The following is a 26,786-nucleotide window of genomic DNA, read 5'->3' as shown; positions in this document are numbered from 1 at the left end:
CCCTTTTCTGGTGGTATGAAATCCAAATCCATGGTGATCTCACTCAGGGTCCCCTGTTTTGTTCAGTTTGTAGGGACTATTGGGATGTCAGGCTTTCAAGTATTGCTTCTGTTTTCTTGCTCAGCCTTGCACCTGTTTGGGAATACTATTTAGCATGTTTCTGGCAATTTTGGTGGAGGTAGGTGAACCTCTAAACATGTCAAAAAGACTGAAATAAAGCTCTTTTAATTTTGAGCCTTTAGTATCTCCTTGAATGTGAAGTCAGTAGTCTTAAAAATTTAGGTGCCTGCTTTAAATATGTGAAGTGACTAGAAACTTCCAGGAATTCTGGCACTTGTAGGAGAGATATTAAAGTAGTATGTGCTGGGAAGCAATTTTGTGGTCTTGCTCAAGTGTTTTGGTTTTCTTTGGTGTGCTGCCACCAAGTGACAAGACTTGATATTGCTGTTCTTGGTTTTTTTGGGTTTTTTTAAGTGATTTCCACTTATCACTCTCTTTTCTTTCTTTCAAACTGAAAAATTATAATATTACTTTACGCTTCTGGTACATTGGAATACAATATTCCAAATTATTATTCAGAATAACATGACTGCTTGGAAAGTGACTGAAAATTTCTAGGATAAAAACTGTCAAAACTAAGTTTTCCTCCCCATCATCATTCTGCTGTTCAGTATTCTGGATTCTGTAAATTATTGTGGAGTCTCTGTCACTGGAGATATTCAAGAATTGTCTGGATGCAATCCTGTGCCATGTACTCTAGGACTGAGCAGGAAAGTTGGACCAGATCACCCACTGTGATTCCTTCCAGCCTCACCCATGCTGTGATTCCATGATTGAAAATAATTTTCAATGCAAAACAATACAATGTAAGCACACGTCTGAACATAAACATCAAGTATAAAAATGCTGAGATCAAAAAGCAATATCTGGCTGATCAAAATGCATTATAATGTTTGAATCCTACATTTAAACATTTCATGGTATCTTTTCATGGACAATCTTACAAAAATAATTAGTATATTAAATCAATATTGTAAGCAACATTCAAAATGCTCAAAATACTTCCCTGTTTGCTAATCTATACAAAACTTGTTTTGCTTGGTAGGATAAAGGATGTTGGTGTGTCTAAGGGGACAGTGTGGCAGGTGATGTGGAGGGGGTTCATGAGGTGCTGGGGGTGACCTGACATCTGTGCAGCTCACACATCTGAGGTGTGCTGTCTATTTGACCTGCTGGGCACTGTGTGTGGACAGGAATTAGAGAGAGAAAAGATGATGCATGGCTACTGATTGCTGATACTCTTTATCTTCTGTTTCTTACAGACTTGAGTGCTATAGAAATTGCTGAGCAGTGAAATTATACTTTCTTTCTAAGAAAGTGGAGATGTTTAAGACTTTAGTTACAGCTTTATTTGGGAATGTGATTAGAGGTCTGATTTGTAGATAAGACCAGTAGCCAAGGTACATCTGCACAGATTAGCAAATCCATACTAAAAGATGGATTTAAAAAGATGGCTGTTTAAAAAGACTTCAGACTTCAAGCTCTTGCTAGGAAATGTAGTCCCTTTATATCCCTCCCTTGGGAGTTTCCTGTCTGTTCTCTTGCACTGTTGTTCAGCAGATCTTACAGCAGGCAAGTTTGGGGGCTGAATTAGCAGAAAACAGTTTTAGCTTTCTGCCAGTTGTTCTCTGTAGGTCAGCTTATGGGACAGTAAGATAAATGCAGTGACAGCACAAAGAAAACACTGGGGACATGTAACTATAGCAGTAGTCCCTCTTTGTTCTTGGCTCTGCTGGGACTGAATATGTTATATGCTACTCTGCCCAGTTTGGAAAGGTGACAGGATGGTTTTTTGATCTGAGTAATGAATTTATCATTAAGACTCATCTAAACAATGTTCAATCATGCAGTTATTTTGGATTGTTCTGTACCTCCTTGCCACAGCTGTTACCTTACTATTTACATTCTGTACCCCCTCTGAACTATGAAAGCTGAATCTTTTGAGTTTTGCTCCCTGCCCTCCCCTTTTGCCCCTCCTCAAGTGGAAGGGAGGCATCTGTGAAAGCTAGGCTTTCTTTGTAAATGTCATGTGTAAAGGAGGAGGGGAAAACAGTGATTTACTTGTTTTGGTCCACAGAGAGGGAATTAGTCAGTAAAACCTAATAGCAGTAAAGAACAAAACTGTTTATTTAAATACATTGAAGCTTCCAGAGATCTCCTCTCTGGCACAGGAAATGTCACATGTTGCTGACTATGCTGCCAGTTATATCCCCAAGTATTGGCCTATCAATATGCCAGCTGTGCTTCTTATTTTCCAAAGAAAAAAATTAATTACCCAAGGTACTGTTTTGTTTGCCTCAGTAAACTATTGCAACAGTTTTGGCATACTTAAAATGTTTACTTCTGAGGTGACAGTAGTTGTTCCTGTAAAATATATCCAGCATGTGATATATTGGGTTATATTTAAACCTAGTGAAAGAGGATTTAAGTTCTGAACTTTTTTTCCTGTAAATTAGGAATTAATTTTGCCTGTGGCCATTTCAACTCCAGTGTAAGTGTTCCTGTCTCATGATGCGTAAAGGCTGCTACAGTCACGTGGCATTTCACAGGGTAAGATGCTTCTGTATAATTTCATTAAATACTCTGTTTCCTGTTGTGTATTTCCTTGCTCTCCTAATGTTCTTCGAGTGATTGTGTTATTTATTAAAATAGCAAAATAAGTAAGTTTAATTAAATCCACTGTGGGTTTGATGATGTAAGATTCATTGGTTCCCCTTACAGAATGAACCTATAAAGGAATATCCAAAGTGCTTAGAACTGGTATTGTGGATAGACTTCTTAATTAAAAAACACTTACCCTCCTAACTTTCAAAGTAGTAGGGATGTGCAATTAAGCACCGTCTTTATTCTATTTAAGATAAATATATCAAGATTGTATGTTACCTTAATTCTGCCATTTTCTGGCTTGGTTGGATCCTGGTGGTCAGCTCAGCCCCATGCAGGCACTTGCTCATTCTCCACCAGTGTGATGGGGGAGAGAATCAGAAACATAAAAATGAGAAAAGTCATGGGTTGTAATAAAGGCAGTTCAATAGGGAAAGCAAAAGCTGTGCATACAAGCAAAGCAAAACAAGGAATTCATTCACCACTTCCCATAGACAGGCAGGTGTTGAGCCACCTCCAGGAAAGCAGTGCCCCATCACACATAGTAATTTTTTCCCCATCTCACATAATAATGATGTGGGAAGACAAATGCCATCACTCCAAACACTCCTCTCTTCATCCCCCTTACCTCATCTTTATATGCTGAGTGTGATCTCATATGGCAAGGGATATCTCTTGGGTCAGTTGGGGTCAGCTGTCTCAGCTCTGTCCCTTCCAGCTTTCAGATCACCAGCCTGCTTGCTGGTGGGGCGCTGTGAGAAACAGAAAAGTCCTTGGTGCTGTGCAAGCACAGCTCAGTAATAATTAAAACAACTCAGTGTTATTAATACTGTTTTCATCACAAATCCAAAACACAGCCCCATTACAGCTACTGTGAAGAAAATTAACCTCTGTCCCAATGCCAGTACACTGAGTACCTTGAGCTAGTGTTTTGTATGCAGTTTAGTCTGTCCCGCACGTGTTTGGGCAAAGGCAACTACTATAACTACCTATATTGGCCTATAAATAAAATGGATAAACAAAAGAAGAGTGAAACTTGTCATGATGTGATGCCTGTAATTTAACAAGTAAACTGTATGAGGTCATCTGGTTTCTGGCAGCACTTTTTTTGTTAACCGAATTTATTTTGATAGTATCTGCATTGTAGAAGGCTATGAGAAAAATTGGGTTGATAGAGCAGGTCACTGGTGATGGAAGCCTTTAGGAGAACACAAGTAGACTTCCATTACTGCTTTAGGGCCATGGGTGTGTTTTAGCTTTGCACCTGAAGTTGCACTCGGTGTAATTTCTTACATGTTGGGGATTTTTTGCTTCAGATTCTGAACTCTGTTTTATATGTTTGTCCTGGCTTAGGACAAATTTGGGAGATGTCCCAGTTTGAAGACTGAACATCATTGTTTCATTTGGAATTACAGATTTTTTTTTTTTTACTGAAATACGTTTTCTTGTTTAGCCATGACAGTGACTCTTGTTTGGTTCATTGCCTTCTGGTTTAGACTAGTTCATCTACTTCCTTTCTTCCTTCCAGCATGGGAAAATAGATCTAGATTCTTTACCCTTAAAAGTAGTTCTGAAACGGTAAAAAGAGCATTAGTGTGAAGCTTTCTCCTAGGGCGAGAATCTCCCTAGAGGAGATTATCCTATGCTACTATTGTCAGTGTAGTATCTATGGATTCTCTAAACAAAGTAGTCCCTGTTGACAAAAGTCTAAATTAGAGTTTGCTTGCATAGCTGCTTTAGTGGTATAAAACCACTGTTCTTTCCTTGCACAGGTTTTCTGTAATTTTTTTTTTTATATAGGTCTCAAAGAGCTTTGCTCTTTATGGGGGCCAAAACACTTTTAAGCTGTTACACTCTTTTTTGTTGATTCCTCTTGCTAAACTGCAGCACTTATGGAGGGAAAGATATTTAAACCTGACATAGAGAAAAAAATAATAAGAGCTTAGAGAAGATATAAATCCCATCTTTATCTTGTCTGTCGAGGAAGAACTGGTTATTTGTAGACTGTTCTGGATTTTTGGAAAAGCATTGCAGTTTTTAATGCTTGACTTCAAAAGTAAATTTACCTGAGAAGATAGTGTACATAATTTCAAATTATTACTGCTTAATAAAAGCTGAGAAGGCCAGTTTTCACCAACAGGCTGCATGTTCACCAGTTCTAATTAATATGTTGTTTTTTTGTTTTTTTTTTTTTACTGTGCTGGTTCTGTATTGAAGACCTCTACTTTGAAAGAAGTAGCACCTACATGATTTTTTTTCTGTGTTGCTACCACCAGGTTAGAAAATTGGATGCTGTTGTCACTTAGCATGTTCTTACCCTATTCCACATACCACTTCCATGTAGACTGTGACATAGAAACAAACAGTACTATACTGCTTGCCAATAATGAAAAGGTGCATTGTTAATATTATTTTGGTTTGAAAGCCCCAGATTCCGGGAGAGTAACAATGATATTAGGACAATTTTGGTGACAAAATTGGTGGACAGTTTTCCTAACTTTGCATTCTATAAGTTCATGATAGTATGATAGATTTCTAGGCAGAGGAATTCTTTCTGGATCCAAGAGGAAGTAGTTTCAATATTTCTCTCTCTCTCTAGTCTCAACAACTTTCTTGTACTGGATGAGGAAGATTGTCATGAAATTGAGATTTTTGCTTCAGTGTGTGGGATGTGAACCTCGCTTAGTTCATTAAGACCTTTCATGCTTATACAGTAATCCTTCTTTCTCCATGCATATTCTACTACTTCAAGATGTGACTTTCAAAATCAAACCCAAAAGCTGTGATTTGTCTAGGAGCTCCATATGGACAAGTTTGTTTATAAAACTGAAGCAAGTAGTAGTCATTTGCTTTTCACAGCCCTCCCAGAGCTGATCTCACCCTGGTCTCTGTGAGCTGGTCTCTCTTGGGACCTTGGAGTGATCTCTGTTGGGACCTTGGAGCCTGGCAGTCCAGGTCCCCAGCAAATGGGATACTTCTGGATGGGCCCATACAGGGCCTGGGTTTGGCTGCTGGGGGCTCCCCAGGTGGGGTGCAGTGGAAGCCATCTCCCTTGTGAGTGATGTTCAGCAAGACCCTTAACTTGTAGAGTTTAACAGTGTCTTTGGTTGGTAAGTGTTACCTGTGGGTATTCCTGATGATACTTGCAGCATTTGCAGAAAAATTGTTAAAATTGGTACTGTTTGCTTAAAGCCTGTTTTTGCAAGACACATTCCTGTTGAGACTAGTAGGGACTTCAGATGGTTTCACTATACTCCTTTTGATTTGTCTGCAGGTTTCTGTAGTTGCTATGATTTGCACAGAGGTGTTTAATTTGGGATGGTTACCATATGGTTAGGATTATTATGTCTTTTCACAGTTTCAAGGTAAATTTTATTTAGAATTTCATCTGAATAAATGGCCAAATTCATGCCCGGCATCAGGAGAGAAATGGCGCACAGTACTCTTTTAGATCTTGGTTAGAACCATCTCCCCAAACTGTTCAGTTTATGTACCTATTTAGTTTGTGCTGTGACTGTTATTTTCAAAAGCCTCTTCTATAAGGAATTCTTTCTTATACTTTTCTCTGCTATCAATGAGGAAGAGGATGCATCTTTTTGCATCTGCTTGCCCCAGAAATTTGTAAACTTTGCCTATAAAGTCGGGTCAAGTAGCCTAATGATTACGAAGCATCAAGATTTGCATAGGTGCTGGGTATTGCTCATGGTATTGGTTTTTGTTCTTGTCTGCCTGCCCTGCCCTAATAAACCTTAATTCTCACTGAGAAGCTGTGCAACTGCTGTAACTGATACTCACTTAAATATAGAAGTTCCTAACTTCTGGCTAGCATGAGTAATTTGGGGTGTTTTTCTTCTTGAATTGGAACAATTTTATTGATACTTAGAAGACCCTGCAAGTGGTAGAAACTTTAAAAAAATCCAACAAAAAATACATATAAAAAAAGTAGAACCAGCAAAAACCCTGAAACCCAGAGATGCTTCAATTTACTGATGCAGGATTGTAATTAGGTTAAAAGTAGGCATCCCTTAGTAGGGAAAATGTTGAGGTTTGCAGAACCTGCCTGTTCTCATCAGTCTGTGCAGTCAGCCTTTGCATCCTAATCTGGTACAGTGTGGTGAAGCCCAGTAGGGGCCTGCGACACTGTACCTTTCTGAGGGGTATATTTTAAGTTAGTCCTCATAGGGAGAAAAGTGGCTATATTTCCACTGGTTTCTAAGAGTAAAATTGTTCATTGCGTTGTTGAAATGCTTCAGAGAACCCTTCTTATTTTCCCCAAGGATGGAGGAATCTCTTGGTCTGTTTCCCTGTATAGAATAGTTTGAGTTGGAAGGTTCATCCAGTTCCAATGCCCCTTCAACACAAGCGGGTTGCTCAGAGCTCCAGTCAGGTGCCTTGAACACCCCCAGGGATGAGGAGTCCACAGCCTGTCTGGGAAACCTGTACTTCATTCACCACACTTATAGAAAAGAATTTTTTCCTAGTATCTAATCTGAACCTGCCCTCCTTTAGTTTAAGTCCATTCCCCCTTGTCGTATTACTCCTTACCCTTAAGAAAGCTTCTTTCCAGCTTTCTTCTAGGCCCCCTTTAGGTCCTGTAAGGTTGCTGTAAGGTTTCCCTGGAGGCTTCTTTTCTCCAGGCTGAGCAGCCCCATCTCTCTTTGTGCTAAGGGTAAGGAGAAGTGCTACTGTCCTGTGTGCTTGACTTAATGGCTCTCCCCAGGGCTCATTGTAACCAGTCAATGTCTTTGTTGTGTTGGGGCCCCCAGAACATGTCACAGCACTCCAGGTGGGGTCTCACTAAAGCAGAGCAAAGGGGGAGAGTCACCTCCCTTGGCCTGCTGGCCACGCAGCTTTTGATGCAGCCCAGGACACATTTGTCTCTCTGTGCTGCAAGCACACATTGCTGCATTACAATGAGCTTCTTGTCCACCTACACACCCAGGTCCTTCTCTCCAGGGCTACTCTCAATCCATTCTCAGCCCAGTCTATACCTGTGTTTGGGATTGCCCCAACCCACATGCAGGACTTCACACTTGGCCTTGTTGAACCACATGAGGTTCACACAGGCTCCCCTCTCAAGCCCATGAAGCTCCCTTACTCCAGCATGTTACTGCACCACACCGCGCATCTTGGAATTGCTGGCAAGCTTGCTGAGGGTGTACTTGACCCCGCTGTCCATGTCACTGACAAAAATGTTAAAAAAGATCAGCCCCAATACTGATCCCTGAGGAACATCACTCATCACTGTTCTCCACTGGGACATTGAGTTGCTGACCACAGCTCTTTGAATGAGGCCATCCAGCCAGTATTTTATCCACTGAGTGGTCCATCCATCAAATCCATGTCTGTCCTATTTAGAGCCAAGAATATTGTGCAGGACAGTGTCAAATGCTTTTCATAAGTCCAGGTAGGTGATGTCTGTTGCCCTTTTCTCATCCATCACTGCTGCAACCCCATCATAGGAAGCCAGCAATTTCTAAGGCATTATTTGCCTTCAGTGAAGCCAGTGCTGTCACCAATCACTTTCTTTTCCATATGTCTAAGCATAGTTTAAAGAAGGATCTATTCCATGACCTTGCCAGGCACTAAGGTGAGACTGACTAGCCTGTAGTTGCCTGGGGCTTCCTTGTTTCCTTTTTTTAAAATGGGAATTATATTCCCCCTTTTCCAGTTAGTGAAAACTTCACTAGACTGCCACGACTTCTCAAATATGATGGATTAGCTTAGCCACTTCTCCGGGCAGTTACCTCAGGACTCGTGGATGTATCTTACCAGGTTCCATAGACTCGTGCATCTTCAGATTCCTTAGATGATCTTGAGCTGGATCTTCTCCTACAGAGGGAGGTTCCTTTTTTCCCCCAGTTCCTGCTTTCACATTCTGCAAATTGGGCAGTGTGGCTGGAGCACTTGCTGGTAAAAACCAAGGTAAAACACTCACTAAGTCCCTCAGCCTTCTACACATCCTGGGTAACCAGGTCTCCCGTATCTTTCCTGAGAGAACCTATGTTTTTCCAAGTCTTTCTTTTATTAATACTGTACCTAAAGGAGTTTTATTTTTTACCCTTAATGCTCTTGAATAGATTTACCACTGCCAGTACTTCAGCTTTCCTAACCAGATCCCTGGCTGTTCAGACAATTTGTCTCTATTCCTCCCAGGCTATCTGTCCTTGCTTACACCCTCTGTAAACTGTTTGTGTTTGTTTGTCCAGAAGCTCCTTGTTCATCCCTGCAGGCTTGTGGCATTATGGACTATTTCCTGAACTTTGTAGGGATACATTGCTCTTGAGACTGGGGCAGACAATCTTTGAATAGCATCCAGCTCACTTGGGCCTCTCTTCCCTCCAGAACTCTGTACCATGGCACTCTATTAAGGGAATCCTTGAAGAGACCAAAGTCTGCCCTCCTCATGTCCGAGGTAGTGAGCTTGCTGTGTGCCCTCCTGGCTGCCCTAAGGATCTTGAACTGAAGATCAAGTGCACTTTGTACCATCCTGTTAAATGTCTTTTGTTAATAATAATAATAATTAAAAAGTGGGTTCTGTTTTGTACTGCTGTACCAGCTGTATTTTTTCAGTTTTGAAGAGTGGCATCTTCCTTTAGTTCCTCAACATCACATGTTAGAAACCTGGAGGCCAAGCTGCTTTGTTGTGTAGATGTCCTCCTATAATTTGGGGCCTGTTTGAAGATCAGCTTCCAGATCTGTTCCCTCATCTGACCTTTTACAGTTTTATATGTCTAGTGGTTGTTTTTCTTGACTGACCTGACATGTAATCAAACTAGAGCAACTTCAGTGCAGATCATACTGTTAGAGAAAAGTGCCCTGACAAATGTCCCGGAAGAAGACTTGCTTTTCCCCTCTCTTCCTTACATCTTTCCTGGGGTTGAAGTGGCTGTGAAGATGATGGTTTATAGTAGTCTAGTTTAGAAACTGAAAACCATGGTAGCTGATAAACCTTGTTCTGCTCTTGTGCCAATATAAAAGTGATGCATGTCCTTATTTAGAAATACTGGAAACACATTGCTAGCTACAGTATTTCCAAAATGCACTTGCTGAAAGATGGGTGATTGGTTTTGGAGTGGAGCATGCAGTCCACTTTATACATATTATGGGAATTGTTTATGCCTGGAAATTGTTCTTTTGGGGTAAATTATTCAGGAAACTGGGTCACCAGGCAGCTACAAGCTATCCAAACACATTGGTCATGTACAGATATAAGAGACTTTAGCATGTCCTGTATTTGTGTAATGGGTACCAGAATGGTGCATGTTTCTTTCTTTGATTTTTCAAAATTTCAGTACCAGCTATAAAACACTGTGCTGCTATATAACACTTAGGGGTCTATAACTTAAATTACTGTGTGGATTAATCAGATGAAAATAAAATTTCTTTTTTTCTAATCTTAGTAATACTGGGTGAAGGTTCATTGTTGGTTTGGGGTTATTTTGTTTGGGTTTTAAATTTTTTTTCTTTTCCCCATATTTTTTAACTGATTCTGGCACCTGATAGAGAAAACTTGAGTCTGAATTTTGGCTAAGTTTAAAAGCTGGATTCCTGTGGCACTTAGTATGTGTGGTCTAGCATTTGTGCAGATGTTGTGGTAGCTCTTTAATGCAAATAAAGGGGAGCAGAATAAGTTTTGAGTGTGTTCTTTCTCCAGTGTGCACTTCAAGATGACCTCATCTTAATCTTTTATAAATGTGACTGCTTTTGATATTTCCATTGCTGCTGACCAGATGGTGATAGTAATGACTGAAAAATAAGCTCCCTTCCATGATGAATGGAATTTATTGGCTGCTGCTTTTTGGTAGGGGTGAGAGGGAATTTGTTGTAAAAATATGCTGACTGGTAGTTTGCTTCTTCCATCTCTGTTAAAGCCAGGAGTTCTGTGGGACAAGAAGTTCATTGGATGTTTCTCTGATATGGAAAGTGAATCTTTTTGTCCTTCTTGATCACATTTCAATGCTACAGGAATTCCACTTCAATATATGAAAAACAAAGCTTGTATTAAGTAAAGAGTAAATGCCTGAGAATCTTTTCCCTTAGACTTGGTAAAGAGATGATGGAGTAAAGGTTTATTTTTACATTTGCTTTTATTAATTTTTTTACAGCATGAAAAGTTTTACAGATTTTGCCAAAATATTATTATTGTATTAATTAATACTATAAATACTTCGGAGAACAGAATTCAAGTGTTCTTTCTTCAAAGGTCAAGAAATTTGAAGTAGCATCTCTGAAGCATCTGCTTTTCATTTTTATGAACGAATATCTTAAATCAATATCCTCTAAATGGCTTTGTCTTGCATATTTAGGTAAAAATAAATATTTCAAAAGAATGAATCTTTTTTTCAGTGGATATTAGCATTTCTTGGATAATATTAATTCAGTTAGCTCTACAGTATTTTAAAAGAGTTGGTAATATCCCTAGCAAATAACATTACAGGCCTGTTACATATATATTACTATTTATTTTTAACAATTAAAGACTGTATAATTTTAGTTAGCAAGGAGTAGTTTGTCAGATTATCAGTCTTGAGATATGTAGTGTGAGACTTGACTATTTATATAGGTATACCACAGAGTTCTCAATCAAGAAGGAAGAAATTGCAGAGGTTTGGCGTTTTTTTCATAACATGTAATCCTGTTGGAAAGAATGAAAAGTAACACACTTCTACTTCCAGTATGAGAATCTGGAGGAAGTAGTGAATTTATTAATATTCTTAGGTAATCATGTATGCAACTTTGAAGGTTTTCATGCACTTCAAAGAGTAAAAGGCTTTTGCATAGTGCCGGAAATTTATCCAGGGCTATTTCTGTCATTTGGGGAGGAACATTTCCAGTCTCATTCTTCATATGGCAGTAGTCCTATTTATCTTCCTGGTCTCTCTGTTCTGTGAAGAGTAATAGTGGCTGTGGTTGCTTCCCTGCAGTTTGCAGGGTCTGAAGCTGGAGAGAAAAGGTACCTTGTCCTTCTGTCTTCCATGATTTAGTGTTTGTGGGGGGCAGAGTCCCTCACTGCTCGTGAAAAATTAATGCTGAGTAGTTTCTTAGTAAGAGGAAGGGAGCAATAGACCAAATAATGTCATTAGGATTGACATTTCTAAAGAGGACAACATTTCATTAGAAGAAAAAGAAATTAATTGGAGGTTTTAAAAAAGAGAGAAAAACAACTAAGAGAGCGTAGACCTTAAGTATTTTTTAAATGACCATGAGGTGTCAGTGTATATCCAAAAAGAAACTTGGGTGATCAACACTTCTTATGAAAATATGGTTGCCTTTATTTCCTAGAGCTTGAAATAAATCTCTAGGGGGCAAGGTTGCAACAGCTGAGTCAAGACTCAAAAGATTTATATCTGCATGACTTAAAGGTTACATTTTCATAGCTACATGGTGTTTTTTAACCAAGATGTGCAAGTTTATTGATGTATTTCTAGACTCTAGTTTAGTTTGCAGGCCCATTAATGAGTTCAGTGGTGTTTTCTCTTCATGGCCCTGCATTATGAGCATGCTGGTTGCATGAGATGTTTTCTGGGGAAGACACTCCACAGCTTGCTATGTAAGATATAGACAAATAGGACTATTCCGAACCATATTACTGACTTCTTGTTACTAAATATTGAAGTCTTCCTAACATACTTATATTTTATAGAAATTTGGTATCTGTTTTTCATCATGCTTTTACAAAATAAAAGTTGTCTTGCCAAGAAAAGGTAGAAAACAATTGCACACAAGATGCCCTGTGGCCTCTTTTTTGCCACAAAACTTGACCAAATACTCTCCCTTTTTATACCCACTTATTTGCTGAGTGGGGTTTGGCTATTTGTTGGTTTTAAGATACCTAGTCCTAAAGGAGTGTTAGAGGCAAGGGTGTATAGACGTTAATTTTCTTAATATTTTGAATAAGTAATATGCAGCTCATATGTAGTGTGTATTATGTATTGTATTTTGATACCGTCTTTCCGATTCTGTATGATACTATTCCTTTATAATGCAATTTGTTGGCTCTTAGTAATGCCAATATTTACTTTTCAAGTTGTCCTCTAGGTGTCGTCTTAATTGAATAAATCACTAATTGAAGTCAGTGTTAGGAAGATTTTGGAAAACATGAAGCCCAAAACAAAATAATCCTGATTGTGGGGGGCTTGGTATTTTTTTTTCAAACTCTTAAGTTTTAGGTCATGTTGGAAACTTTGTAAAAGTTGTAACTATGTTGTTGTGTTTGTATTTAATACATAAAATTGCTTGTGTGTGGATTCTGGATACATAATTGGTTTTGTTTACTTTTTCGAAGTCTAAAATTCTCTAGTATTTTCTTTATAAAGCCAGGGACAGTTTGATTACCACAGTCTGTGAAATTTCGATGTTGCAAAATGCTTTTTTTAAAAATGGAAATTTGCCAGGAGCAATTTACATATTGAATCATGGGAGGAGAAACTTAGTAATGCTTTGCATAACATTGGTTTTGTGTAATTGGAAAACATTGAAGGAGTGATATACTTGGTTGTAATAGTGTCCAAGTTTGGAAAAGTTCAGGTGTCAAGAAAACTATCTTGAGATATTTTAAGGAAAATACAAGGAATGGAATAGTTCTGATACATGCTTGATGGATGGGTGTGGGTTTGCAAAGCCGTCTCATCACTGTCTGTTGCAATGAGCAGTTTGAACACTCCCACTGCTCTGTGGCAGCTGCAGGGCCGTGGTGAGCCGGCTCACACCAATCACCACCAAAAAAAAAAAAAAAAAAAAAGGAAATAGAGACAGTTGGACAGTTGGGTCATACAAGTTGCCTGTGCTGGCTCAGGAAAGGGATGTGAATGCACAAGGATCATGCGGGGAAGGGAGGAGTGAAGAGTCTGTCTGGTGACCAGGTGACCAGCAGTTAAAATCAGACTAATACACTTTTTCAAATGTCAGTTAGGAAAGAAAAAAAAAAAAAAACAAACAAAACCAAAAAACCCCCAAACCCAACCTACAAATAACAAACAAGCAGATTTCTAGAGTGATAAGAATTTCATTCGCATTCTAAAGTAATACTCTGTTGCATATTATGAAATTTCGTTTGGTAATAGACTTTTTAACCAACGTGCTTTTTAATCTTCTAAATATAGAATTGAAAAAATGATAGGAAAAGTAACTAAGGAGTGAAGTTTGTGTACACGGTGAAGGTAAAGGTCTTATCCTGTAGTGATGTGTCAGAGCCCTCCTCCTGAAGAGCTGCTTCCCTTGTGGGCATTGTGGAGAGAACTCCTTGGAAGGTTTGAAGCAGGCAAGGAAGATTTTTGTCTGCAGCTGTGTTTCTCCTTGCTCAGTTTGGGAGAAGCCACATCTATTTTGGCAGCTGCAGAAGTTTTAGATGAGCTCTCTCTTCCTGTAGTAGTGCCTGTATGCGTGTGAATATGTGGATTTCATCCAGCTGTGTTTTATGGAGCGTTTTCAGTTGCCAGAAAGGAGCTTTTTCTTGGATATGAGGGAGATGTAAGGGGTTCCTAAAAACTTCTAGGAAGTTTAGCTTTCCCCAAGCAGTAAATCCTGATGCTTGTAGTAGCTATTGACACACACAATTTTTTAAAAAGATAATCAAAATAATTTGTGTATAGTAACACTGTTTACATACTGAAAAGAGAAAAAAAAATGGTATCCATAGCAACTGGGATTCATTTTGCTCACTTACATACAGTGTTTTGAGTTCCTGTATGTATGGAAACCAAAATTTCACATTTGAGCATGCCAGCTGAACTGTGGCTTCTGTGGTCACAGTCTATTCTTATCTATCCAAAACTGAATTAAAAGTATTGCACTAGTAGGAATGTTACATGCATTTTTAGTATTATAATAGTTAAATATTTATTTAAACTCTTATAACTTCAACTCTTATAACTACTGCAAGAGAGAACTGATTTTAAAAAAGTTTTCTTTAAAAGAAAACTTTTAAATCTTCTAAAAAAATTTAATGTATGCAGGACCTTTCCCTCCCAGATTCCATCCTGGGAAAAAAGCCCTCACATTAAAGTGTGCCCCCCTTTTCGCCTCCTCTGTCCCTGCAACAGCACTCATTCCTGGGTGGAACAGGGAGGGGGACACTGGGTTGTAGGCAGATTGTGCCATCACATGACTAATGAGCAGGAAAATCTGAACAGAAACTTTTAAAGGCCACAGTTTTCCTGCTTTCTTTTAGAGCTGTGAAATAATTCAGCCTCTTCCTTCCCTCAGGATTATGGACTCCCTCAACTTTCTACTAGGGGAATTTCAGTAATGACAAAAGTATTGAATAGGTATTTTGAAAGAGCAGATTTTGTAGTCCTTTTCTTCTTAAAAAAAACAGCACTTTGTTTTGAATAGCAGAAATTGTGTGGTCCTCTTAGAAAATATATGCTGCTATCACTCTGTCATTCTAAATAATTTCCTCTAGATAGTGCATTTTAATTCTTTTACTTATCAGACTGAGTGAATAGCAGACATACATTTGAAGCTGAGTAAAGTTTCCTTCCCTAAGATGGTCAGATTTGGAAGTGTTCTCTTCCTGATGCCCTTCTAGTAGAGGTAAAGCAGCCTGTACTGTATAGTTGCTCCTACTTAGGTTTTGTCTTTGTTCCTCAGTCCAACCCGTGTTATTTCCCCTTTTGGTCATTTAACCACTGAATCCAATAGTGCTGTTTAACACTTCTTTGGGTGCACTGCTCTGCTCTGGTTCTTAGTTTTTCACAGGGTGTTCATTACTTCTCACTTTTAATTGGTTGTATTTTATTGCTTCTGTGACTGGATTAACATTTTGTTAGTATTTGCTGCTGAAATAACACAACTGTGAGTCCAAGCAAAACATGGACTAAAATAAAACCCTGCTAATATTGCTGGAATGAGACAGGTAATGCACTGTTTGCTGTAGGAGCATATCCAAGCTGATTCTTGTAAGTACTGCTAAAATCAAACTTAAATAAGCATAATTAACAGTTGGAAGTTGGTGAGCTTTCTGACCTTGGGTAGCAGAGATAAATCCACTGAGCTTCTTGGGCTTTGTGCTTTAGGAAGAGGTGGAGGGGCAAAAAAAATTAAAAACCCAACTCTTTCCATTTTACTAATTCTCTGATAGTTGAATGCTTCTGTTGAAAGCAGGTCTGTCAGTGTTGTTTATTTTTTTGAATAGGCAACTGCTGTTTGTTACTTGGTTCTGGAAATGTTCTAAACTGATGTGAGTCATCAGTGAAGGATTTAAATAGTTGAATATGATGTTTGTTTCCTCCCTTCCATGGCTCAAAATGGTATGAATCATTTTTTTTAGTGTTTCCCAGATAATAGTCTGAGTGGTAGTGGTATGTGTTTCTGACTCAAGTTCCTAAATATTGGTGGAGCACTCCCAACCACTGCTGATTTTGGTCATGCGGGAATTCCATAGGAAGTCCGGACAAATGTATAAAAGCAAACATTTTGTAACGATGGCAACTTACCCACAAGGATTGATGTGGTTGGTGACATAAACTTTGAAAGTCCTCTTCTGACTGGCATAACTGACTTTTCTGCCTAAAATATGTTAAGTGGTATAGGATAAAAATTCAGTCATGAAAATTGCTTTTCAAGTGCGTAGAATGTCTTGTAGAATGCTAGAATTTGTGTTGCATTTTTATATGGCTGCCTGCTACTGTTCCAAAACTGAGGTGTTTTTTATGAACCCACATCTCTGTAATTTCATATGCTCTTAGCCAATTTCAGGTTTCCTTGCTCTTTCTACATAACTTGGAGCATCAAAAACCATGCATACTCCAGTGTTAACTAAAATGGTGCTGAAAAAATTAGCTAGTGAATTTTACAGGGGAAAGAGAAGGGGAAAAGGAAAAGAATGGGCACATGTGTGTTAAAGAATGGTATTAGGAGGATAATCTTGATGTAACCTGGAAAGGGCTAACTGATTTGTCTGTCATCCCAAGCTCAAACATGCTGCAATGAAAGGTTTTATGTGCCATCAATATAGTGGAGATTGGGATTGAATCAGAGTGGTTACTCACCATAATTACCAGAGTAATTCTCATTTCTAGAAATCTATCCAACTACCATTTTCTTCTTCAGAAGCTCAGCAGCATGGCAGCCCAACAGAGTTTTAATGAGGAAATGATAAACTTTATGCCAGATTTCTTGGCTCCAGTGAGAACCTCCTCATTTTCAGTCTCAACACCAGCACTGTCCAGTGCTGAATCTGGGTGTTTTGCATTGTGCTGCCTTTCCTTTAAGGGGGTTTCCAGCCTTCCAGCTAAAGAACCAAGGTTAGAAAAAGAGCAAAGGATAAAGGTTATTGGTTTATAGCCCATCCAGCTAAATGAGCCTCTGTGGGGAAGCTGAGCCCTGCAGACCAAATGTAATGTGTTCCTAATCATTTGCTGGAGAAACAGCAATTTGTTCAAAAACAAACCAGAAAAGCATACAAATCCAGGGAAACTGGGACTTGTTCTTTTCCCATGTAGCAATGAAAGATCACGCTCAGGGTTTTTTTGAGTAAGAAGCTGTCAGGTGAGAATTGCTTCTTTTCCTTGGGATACAAACATAGAGAATTGGTTTCACTGCATCAGAGACAGAAGTGTGTTATGCCATACATTAGAAAATCCCCAGGAATTTCTGGTATTCAAGGATACAGTCTCTGAGAGGCTTGTGGTGCTTATGTGTGTTATAGTGTCTGTCCTTGAATCCTATATGCTATTAATAAGCCCCGTAATTCCTACTGAAGAGGGAAGAGCAAACCTATTACATGGTGAAAAATAAGGCAATGTTATGTTGACCTTCTGTGATGTGGGCTAGTTTTTCTGTAATGAATAATGAGTTTGATTTTTTTTTTCTCTGCGGGAACACTATTGCAGGAAGAAATTTTCAAAGTGGAAATATGTAAAATCAGCACTTCCTCTGTTCATCTCGAGTATGACTATAGATCAGTAGAAAAGTAGATCAAAGGAGATGTACTAATTCTTCTCAGTGTATGCACGCACCCACAGGCCCAAAGGGAATTCTCTTAGCTGCTTTACCAGCTGCACTAATATAATTTAGTAGGATCATATTTTAGTTAATTTATAGGAGTGTGTACAGTATTGGTATAAACACTTTCAAAGCAAGGTGATGGATGATATCAAACTATGATTAGGAATTCTGCAGTTGTTCATTTGCTCCAGCCAAGTTACCTGTTTCTTCTCCTTGGGAAAATGTAGTAGCATTGTTCCCTGAGGCATCAGGCTGTCAGTGCCAGCTGTGACAGTGGGTTGTTCTTCCAATGTGTCTGGGTTGTTATTTTTGCTCTGCTCTTGCTGGCGTTCCTGTCCAGCCTCAACTCCCAGCAACAGGCTGGGTGTGCTGGGAGAGGGTGGTTGACATGTGAAAGAGCAAACAGGGACTGCTGAGACTGAGTCTTTGATTTTGGTTTTGTTTTCATCAACTCTGCTTTTAGAACTGGTGTGCACAGCTGCAATTGCTGCCCTCAGTAATTATTCCTGGAAGGATACTGTGGTTATTATTGTAATTGATGCCATTTTTAGTGCCAAAACCTGGAATTGGCTAAGGACATGATATGAGCTGGAAGAGGCTAAGGTGGCAAAAAGATTTGCTCCTATCAGTGTCTTTTCTGCCTTTGCTCTGCCAACAGGTAGAAATACTTTCAACAAACCTGTGGGCCTTGCTTTTTGTATTGTGAAAACATTTTTTAAAGCTGTCATGCTTGCAAAAACCTTTAAGTGTACAGCTAATCATTTTGTGTTTGTGTGGGTTTAACAAATGCTGAAATGTTTTGCCTGCTTCTCTCTTTGACTAAACAGATATTTTAAGATAATATCTCCTCCATTTTCCAACAGAAATCATCTTCTCTCACTTATATTCTCCCAGAAAGAAAAATTGCTTAAAAAAACAACCTGTCTTCTGTCCAAAATCCACACCACAGCAGCTAAAGCAGTTTGTCAAGGTCCTTCTCTTCATGGATACAAATTTACCTTAACTGTTCATAAGAATATATGTGGATAGGTGCACCTCTTTGTGGTCTCTCTTCCCTGAAACAGGAGTTGTTTTGACTTCTAGTTAATTTCACAAGACTAACAATACCACCGTCAGACTCCTGTGGTTGTTACTTAGAAAAGCTGTTGGATGCAATAGCTGCCTTCTATTTCTCAAAAGACAGAGAGGTGGCTGCTGTCGGGTGCAGCTGATAAATCTGAGCACACATTTTCTACAAAGTACCTTGAGACTGTGACTTCAGACAGACTGGAGGACTTCTTTTATGTACAGTGTGTTAATGTGAGAATGAAGTGTTGATTTTGATTTACAGGGTTGTTGAAAGTGCACAAAGTACCTCCTCCTGCCAGTGAATTTAAATCTGGCCTAAAAGGAAGGTGTGTTAGGTGATATCTTAGCTAGAACACATGTTGGAAGATGCAGAACCCTCATATTTTCACTTTCTTTTAAGAGAAATAGGAGTTGCATTTGCTTTTCTGGGTTTTGGACTGTGCACAGTTTGATTGCTAGACTCCTTATTTTGGACACCAGAGATAATTTTTTTCAGGTATTTACTTATGTTGTACTGTGATGGCCATATGGTCCTTCAGCCAAGAGCCTGTCTGCAGGTGTGTTGTTCAGATATATAGAACAGAATTCTTAAACAGCAAATTGCTTAGTAGACTTTTAACACTTTCAAGGTGCTTTACTGCTCTTTGGTCAGATGATATTTTTAACACATTACTGGGCGTTTAAGTGTACAACTGAAGTTTGTGTCTGAAACACAGACATTTTTTATTATTAATTTTTCTTATGTTGCTCCAACTGAGAAAGGTAGAATGAATGCTAGATTATTTTTCTTCTTTGTGTTTCAATTGCAGCTGAAATGGCTTTTCAGATACTGGATTTTATTAATTACCAAGTGTTCAAAGATAGTATGTGACTATGTGAAATAGTTCTTTAGATTAACAGAGTCTTTATAATGGCATGAGAAAAAGTAGGAATTGCCTGTGGCATCATGAAGTGCAAGCATAGCTGTTTTGCTTGTTCTTAGATGGAAAATTGTGAAGTCCAGGGGTTAAAACTATTCTGCAGATGCAGATGCTCTGGAATAAACAGAACAAAACTGGGAAGAAAGGTACTAATTTCTTGCTTTAGACTGTTCTCTTTCCTGACTCCACCTCATTCCCTCAGGAGTAGGGAGGAAACAGCAGAGGAGTTCAGATGAGTGACTCATGAAAAGTATTCTAGAAGTATTGTAACTTACTTATATTCATGGTGATGGTGAACACTCATCTCTGTCTGTATTTGATAAAATCAGCTCATACTGGAGTATGCCTGTTTACTTAGAGCTGTGGCTGTTAAAAGAAGCAGTCTTTGTCTTCTGAAGAAATACACAGATTAGGTATTTGCCTTGCAAAGTTGATATATGACTTGGTTCTAAGTTTTTTCATTTTTACTGGAACCTGACAGAACAATTGTCTTCCTTACCTAGATCCTTTTAATCATACAAAATATTACCTGAAACCAGTTGGATTAACCTCAACCCAGAAAAAAACTTAGTAAATGCTGATTGGCAAGAGAGAAATCTTTATCTGAGTAGATTCTTTGATATTGAGTCCTTCGGTTTTTGGTGTTATCAGCAGTCCTACTACAGTCTTCTGCTCATTTGTTTCTAGAGAAGAGGGCAGATCTATAGAAAAGGTTGCTATTTTTAGCTGATTCAGAGTTCATGTTTTTTCTGTCTAGTGTAGATGGCAGACATCTGTATTTTAACCTGCGGGTTGCATTCTTGTAATATATTTTCTTTATATGCACCCATTAGAGACTCTTGAAACTTGATTTACTTAAAGACAAGTGTAGTTTGAAAATTACACTTTTTTCCCTTACCACGCAAACACAAAAAGCCTTTATTTTCACAAAAATTCATATCATCATTGCACTTCTTAAAATTTGAGAGTTAAGTGTGGAGATACTACTTTACTAACAGATCTTGTGGAGGTCATCAGATCACCACCCAAAGCCCTGTAGACATGGCATTCTTTTTTTCAAGTTAGGCCATTTTTAAGCCTTCTTTTCTGCTTCTCATTTCATAAGCTTTCGTATTGGAAATAGATGACATTTGGAGAAGGTGGATGGTGATGACCTGCTGTCTTCAGTTATTTTAAGTTTTATTAATCCAAACTGTTTGAGAAGCAATGTTCTTTATACCTTTGCAAAGTTCTGTTATGATTCCTAAATTAGTTTGAGGAACAGAAGCTTAAATTAATCATCTTGAATTTACCCTGCTTTCATTTTCTGTTGCTATTAACTCTTCTACACAGAAAGTTGTTAGTCTAGATAAGCTGCTGAAAAATTGAAACCTTAGTTTGGTTTCTCACAGTAGAATTCTAAACAGCTTTTGGGTTTTAGAAGATCTTTTAGGTGACATTAGAAATTGCATTTTGCCCTCCAGAAGATGCCTTGGATGGTTTTTTGCAGTTGAAAGAAGAGGTGATTAGAGATGCTGTTTGCATTGAAGTGAAGGCACAGCTTTTGGTTGAAGGGGGAAATGCCAGTTAATTGTGAGCAAAAATTAAATATCCAGAACTGGGTTTTCCTTTGGTTATGGAAGCAATTGCACACACACAGTCCTGTCATGAGCAGGGTGTTTTTGCTTACTTACATGGCTTAGATTGCTATGGAAATCAATATAATATTGACTCAGTTGTGTTGGTTGTCTTTCTAATGCAAACTGTGATGTACTGGCTTTTAACTCTGTTGTGATGTCACAATTCAAAAACATACAGTGTTAGGTGAGATATATGTTTACTTGCTTTTGGACATAATTTATATTAATTGTATTATATCTAAGATCACTAGAATAATTATCAGAGTAAATTAAAATGTTCTGAATTTTCACAATTAACTGAGTGTGAAAGCATACTTTTTTAAGGTAACTATTGAATTTCTAGCTGCCTTGGAGCATTAATTACAAAGGTAAAAAATGGACCACATGCAGATAATTTGAACTAAATTAGGCATTATCTCTATCTAGCAATGTGTCCAGTTGGTAATTCCAAAGAAAGCATATAGAACCCTTGGTATTTGCATACTGTATAAATGTACTGACTCTTGAAAAGTGTTAATTTACACTGAACGTATGGGCTTAGCTGGAAAACCATTATCTAGCAAGTGTGTATGTATCATATGAAGCCTGAATATGCATTTTGCCAGTATTTTGCTTTTACAGATAAAATTTGAGTTTTAATTTTTTTTAAAATGCGTGTTTAGTTACACAAGACAAAGTGTCTGTTCCTGAGGGCATTTTTCACAAATAGAAAGCAAGCTATTTTCTGTGTTGTGGTTGTTGTGTTCCATAGCAGACAGTAGGGTGTTGCAACAGCTGAGCTTTGAGGATGTCCATAGTTTATTAGAATTATTTCTGCTGTGGACAAGAAGAACTTGAGTTGCTATATGTATTCATGTGAATCCGTGTTGTTGCTTTTTAATAAATGACTGAAATGCTAGAACAAAGCAGTGTGGTGTACAAATCATTGCTTTTTTTGTAATTAAGACCAAAAGGATGAGATTTCAAAACAACTAGACTCTATGTAATGAACAGAATATATTTATAAAGTTATTTGTTAGTCTTGAAAAATTTTAATCTGAAATGTCACGATGAATCAGAATCTGGTGCTATATTCTGCCAGGTCAGGACTCTAGAGGTCAGGGAGCCCTTGCCCAATGTACTCTTTTGCACTTAGTACATTTCACCTGCATAGTGTCAGGGGGAAAGGGAGGTGTTTAAGCAATTCATTATGTTACAATCAAGCTACTGTAGGCATTTTTGCAAAAGAGTTCATGTCAGCTTTTCCTGTCTGTAGCCCCCAAAGGTGGGAATTCAGTATGTCTATTTATATCCAAACCACACCATTTAAACCTGTCTTTTCTCTGCTTGGATTAGTGCGTGAAATTTGAGTGCAAATACTTTATTGAAGAGCTATAAACTTGCTCACCATTGACAAATTCTGCTCTTAGCAGCCACTGAGGACATCAGAATTGCCTTCGTGCTGCACAGCAGGAGCAAAAACCCTCCCTCTATTCCTGTAACACTGAAGCTTATCCAGCAACTTTTGACAGAAGCCATTTACATAATACACCCACGAGCCAGCACCATTTAGGCAGATTCAAGCTGAAGTATTTATTCAGCAAGTTGTAGGGCTTCATATTATACCTCATTATTATGGTGTATTTTAATAATACTATATTTAAATTATACTTAATGTAATTTTTTTTAAAGCTGAGGTTGTGTTTGTCTGTACTAATTGCAAAAAACCCACGGCTTTGGTCATTAATAGCTGGCTTTTTAATAGTCAGCCTATTGCTTTAAGATTTTACTTTTAATTTAATTTTCAGAGGATTTATGTGGGGCATTTGTTGTCTTTAGTGAGTTAAGTGAGAACTGTTTTGCTGCTCTGACCAGTGCCATATGAAAACAGTTAAAGTGCTGGAATTGTTTACTGCCTAAAGTGTAGTTAGTCAGCACAGCCAGTACACCACATTTCTTTGCGGCTTTTAGTGGAAAATATTAAAACAGTCGCTCTTTCTTCAGTTATAGAATTTTTACGTTTTCAGCTGCGTTAGTCACCGATCTGGCGCGGGCTACAAAGACTGCCCCCAAAAAAAGCAAAAGGCGGGTTTTTTTTGGTGCCAGAGGAAGTTACCCTGGGAGCGGTGGCTGGGTGCTGTGGTGAGTGTGCCATGTGAGCATTACTCGGCACTGCACCCTGGCAGGCTGCAGGCGCCGCTCGCCAGGCTGCTGCTCGGGGCAGCGCTGCCGTGGCACTGCGGGGTGCGCCGCTCCTGCCGCCTCGGACAGACAAGCTGGTTTTTGCGCTTTACAAGGCTCTCTGCTGATTGTATAATTTAATTTGTCAAGGAAGAAAACTGATAAGCAGAAGCTGTAACTGAAGAGGAGAATCAGGTTGGCGCAGTGACAGATGTTCGGATAAAGAAGTTGGCTCAGAGAAGATGTACAGAGTCTGATTTTTTTCTTCCTTTTTTTTCCTCCCCCTCAATCTGAATGAAGACTATCATGGGAACTGCATTCACATGGTGATCAAAAGAAACACTTGAGTGATGAACTGCTTTTGCAGAAACTCGTCTAAGGCAGTAATTTGAGCTTTTGTGTGCAGTATCTAGCTTGTTTTGCTGAAGCATTCCTCCTCGACAGTATTTCTGCCTTACTCATTCCCTGATGGAGAAGCCACAGCTACTGCCTGGTGAAGGAAAAATGAACGCTCCGCATTGCTCGTGTCCCTGACGGAGTAGCACCGGCTGCGCTGCTTCTGCTGGATTCAGCCCGCAATATTATTCAAGGAGTTCATTGTCCCTGTGGTCTGACTCATTGCATGTAAATGTGCTGCAGCCCTGCTGCACGTTGCAGCTATTTTCTTGCATGGGAAAGAATTCTTTTCCTCTGAATAGGTCCTGAATAACTGCTGAACCGAGATGTGTTTTTCTTTCTGGACTGTTTTTGACATTGAGAAAGGAAGCTGGAGAATGGCAGGATGATCGGGAGGCACGTTTATTTTCAGTCACCAAAAAGCCTCTGAGGGTTGATTTAAACTGACCTTGCAGGAGTGGGAATAGCTGCAGCCGTCTCTCTCGGGGCAATTGTTCCTTGTTCCGTCCTCTGCAGGACGGAGTCGTGTCTTCTGCAACAATGACTTCACTGTGGGGGTAGAAGGACGCTGTGGAAGTTGTGACATTAACAAAGGCAAATTTGCTTCTGAAAGGACAGCTGTGTGCGACAGTGAGTGCTGTTCGAATGGAATTGGATCTTGGGATATTTTTATCAGCTGTTCCACGGTTTTGTTATTGTGGTTTCGATGCTTAGGGACTTTTTATTTCATAAAGAACAACTTTTTCAGCAGTGTCTTGAACATCTCATGGTGTTTCAGTCTGGAAAATGAAGTGTGAGGGGGGATTGGAATGTCCCTTTCTAGATGCTAAGACACCAGCAGTAGCACTCACAAGTTTGTGAGGGCCTGTGAAACAGGTGAAAGTATTTCCTCTATGGTCACTATTGTGATACCTGCAGTCAGCTTCCAAAAATACCTTTGCTGGCATTTTCTTGTTTGCTTTTGCTTCCTCAAACGGATCGAATGAGTCGAGTCTGTATTGTTGTTTTGGAGGAGGAGGAAGATGATTCTCCCGCATTTATTTCCAATTTACCTCAGGAAAATGTATCTGTACATCCATCACCCTCTGGAAACGTGCTGGTAAGGCATGTTGTTTGTTGGCAGATTTCCTGCTTATAATGCTGTCTCAAATGCCAATAGCTATATTCCTGAAATAAAGATGAATACATACAATGGTGAAACCAGACAAGGTGATAAAATCTGCATGTAATAAAGATGGAAAAAGCTGAAACTTAGTGGTAGAATTTATGCTTGCAAGGGTCCTTTCTATTTCATGTAACCTTATTTATGGTGCAGCAAGAACAGGTCTTCATTCTTGTGTAATAGCAGTGGGGTTTTAGAAGGCTTGGGGAAGTGTATTTGAAGTAAAGGGGCTTCTCTGCTCCACTTCTCATCTTCAATAGTACATTTATGCAGTACTGCTTTAGAAGCTGATGTGATCATTGTATTATAATCATATGCTGTGTTTATTTTGAGAACTGATAGAGTATATAGTTATAGCAAACAAGAGTAATTCTAAGCTAAAATAAAAATTAACATTAGTCACAATCTTGGTATTAGTTAGATTCAAGTTAGCACTTTCTGAAAATGATCAACACTGAGAACTGTGCTTTTATTGCTTTAAATTATTTTATTCTGTCAAGTGACTGATTTAAATCTTGCTAGCATACCTCAGCAGCTTTTCTTACTTACTAAGAAATCCTGCTATATTTAGTAATAGATGTGTGTGAGTGTGAATTTGTTACCATACTTATCTGATGCACTTTGCTTTCCCACTCTGTCTAAACAGGTGAAAGACTTCCAGTAACTTGAGTCACTTGCTAATGTAAAAGGGGATTGTTTGCTTATACTGTATAGAATTTGCAGCATGTAATGACAACCCTAATTTTGTTCTAAGGCATTCTCTTTTCAGCTGTTATAAGCTTGTCTTCTCAGCTCCTTTTTTTTTCTCGCACATATATATTTAATTGACTTGGAGGATGTCCGTGTGTTTGAGGTTTTTAAAACTTGGAATTTCTTTGATTCTAATTACTGGTGCTGGTTTCTTTGTTTTACTGTCTGGAATGTTTTTTTTGTCATTACTTTGGGTTTCTGTTATGTATTAAAAAAAATGTATGTGTATCACTAAAACCTAAAATGGGGTTTTATTTTGTGTTTCTTCTTCATTTTAGCCACCATTGGTTCAAGCTATATTTAATGGAGATCCTGATGAAGTTCGAGCACTAATATTTAAGAAAGAAGATGTTAATTTTCAGGTAAAATCAAATAAAATTATCTTGGAATAGATTTTAATTTTTTAATATATTTTAGTTTTGTTTGTTATATCTTTCTGCTGTACTAATGTCCTTAAAACTTTACTAATTATTAAGCTGTACATTTTATATTCTAGACTAAGTAATGCTGATGCATGCACTTAATACTGGGAATCAGGTGTATAGCTTTGCAGATTTGTGTGAAATTTTATATTCCTTGTAAATGTTAGTTCTGCAGTGCCTGGGTAACTGCAGATTTTGTTTATATAGTTGCATCAGACTAATTTGCAGAAAGCTAGACTGGTTGAGTCTGATACTATGTAGACTTGAAGTGTTTTAAAATTGAATATAGCATATAGTATACATTGGACAATTTAAGAACATAGTCTGGGGTTTCAGTAGGTACATTTAATGGTGGATTTTTAAAAGGGAAGCCTAATGATTGTATTAGTAAGAATGAGAAACTGGATTTTTATTTTTGCAGTGCTGCAAACTCAGGCACTGCAGACATAAAAATTATACTGAAATGGTACCAAGTTTGTTCCATTGGGTGATATTCAAGATATGAACAGCATGCAGTTACTGTATTTCTATTAAAATTCTAGTAGGCGTGTTTGACACTGTGAAAGGTAATATAGCATAAACTCTTTACATGGATTAGAAATTGCTTTGATTATTACAGCAAGGTAACACCAACCATTTAGGGTTTATGCTACAGGAATGTATATAGCTCTTT

The 26,786-nt window shown here is 38.5% G+C and overlaps 1 protein-coding gene across 6 annotated transcripts in view; it reads left to right on the top strand.

The window, feature by feature from the left end:
• The window catches only part of ANKRD28 (ankyrin repeat domain 28), a 232,595-nt gene that overhangs the window by 132,854 nt on the left and 72,955 nt on the right, over positions 1–26,786 (top strand). For 4 of the 6 annotated variants that reach the window (XR_012054566.1, XM_032746737.3, XM_072925674.1 and 1 more), the window contains one exon: positions 25,970–26,053. Coding sequence is in view for 4 of the 6 variants with exons in the window: in XM_032746737.3 (XP_032602628.1) it covers positions 25,970–26,053 (84 nt within the window). In the remaining 2 variants the exon portion in view is untranslated. Of the gene's footprint in view, positions 1–2,516; positions 2,611–23,139; positions 24,879–25,969; positions 26,054–26,786 lie in introns of those variants that run through there. The other 2 variants (XM_072925673.1, XM_032746735.3) reach the window with 2 other exon arrangements.

This window comes from Taeniopygia guttata, chromosome 2 (assembly GCF_048771995.1).
Source record: "Taeniopygia guttata chromosome 2, bTaeGut7.mat, whole genome shotgun sequence".
Classification (NCBI taxonomy): Eukaryota; Metazoa; Chordata; class Aves; order Passeriformes; family Estrildidae; genus Taeniopygia; species Taeniopygia guttata.
The sequence above is the reverse complement of the archived record's forward strand: the minus strand, read 5'-3'. Positions and strand labels throughout refer to the sequence as shown.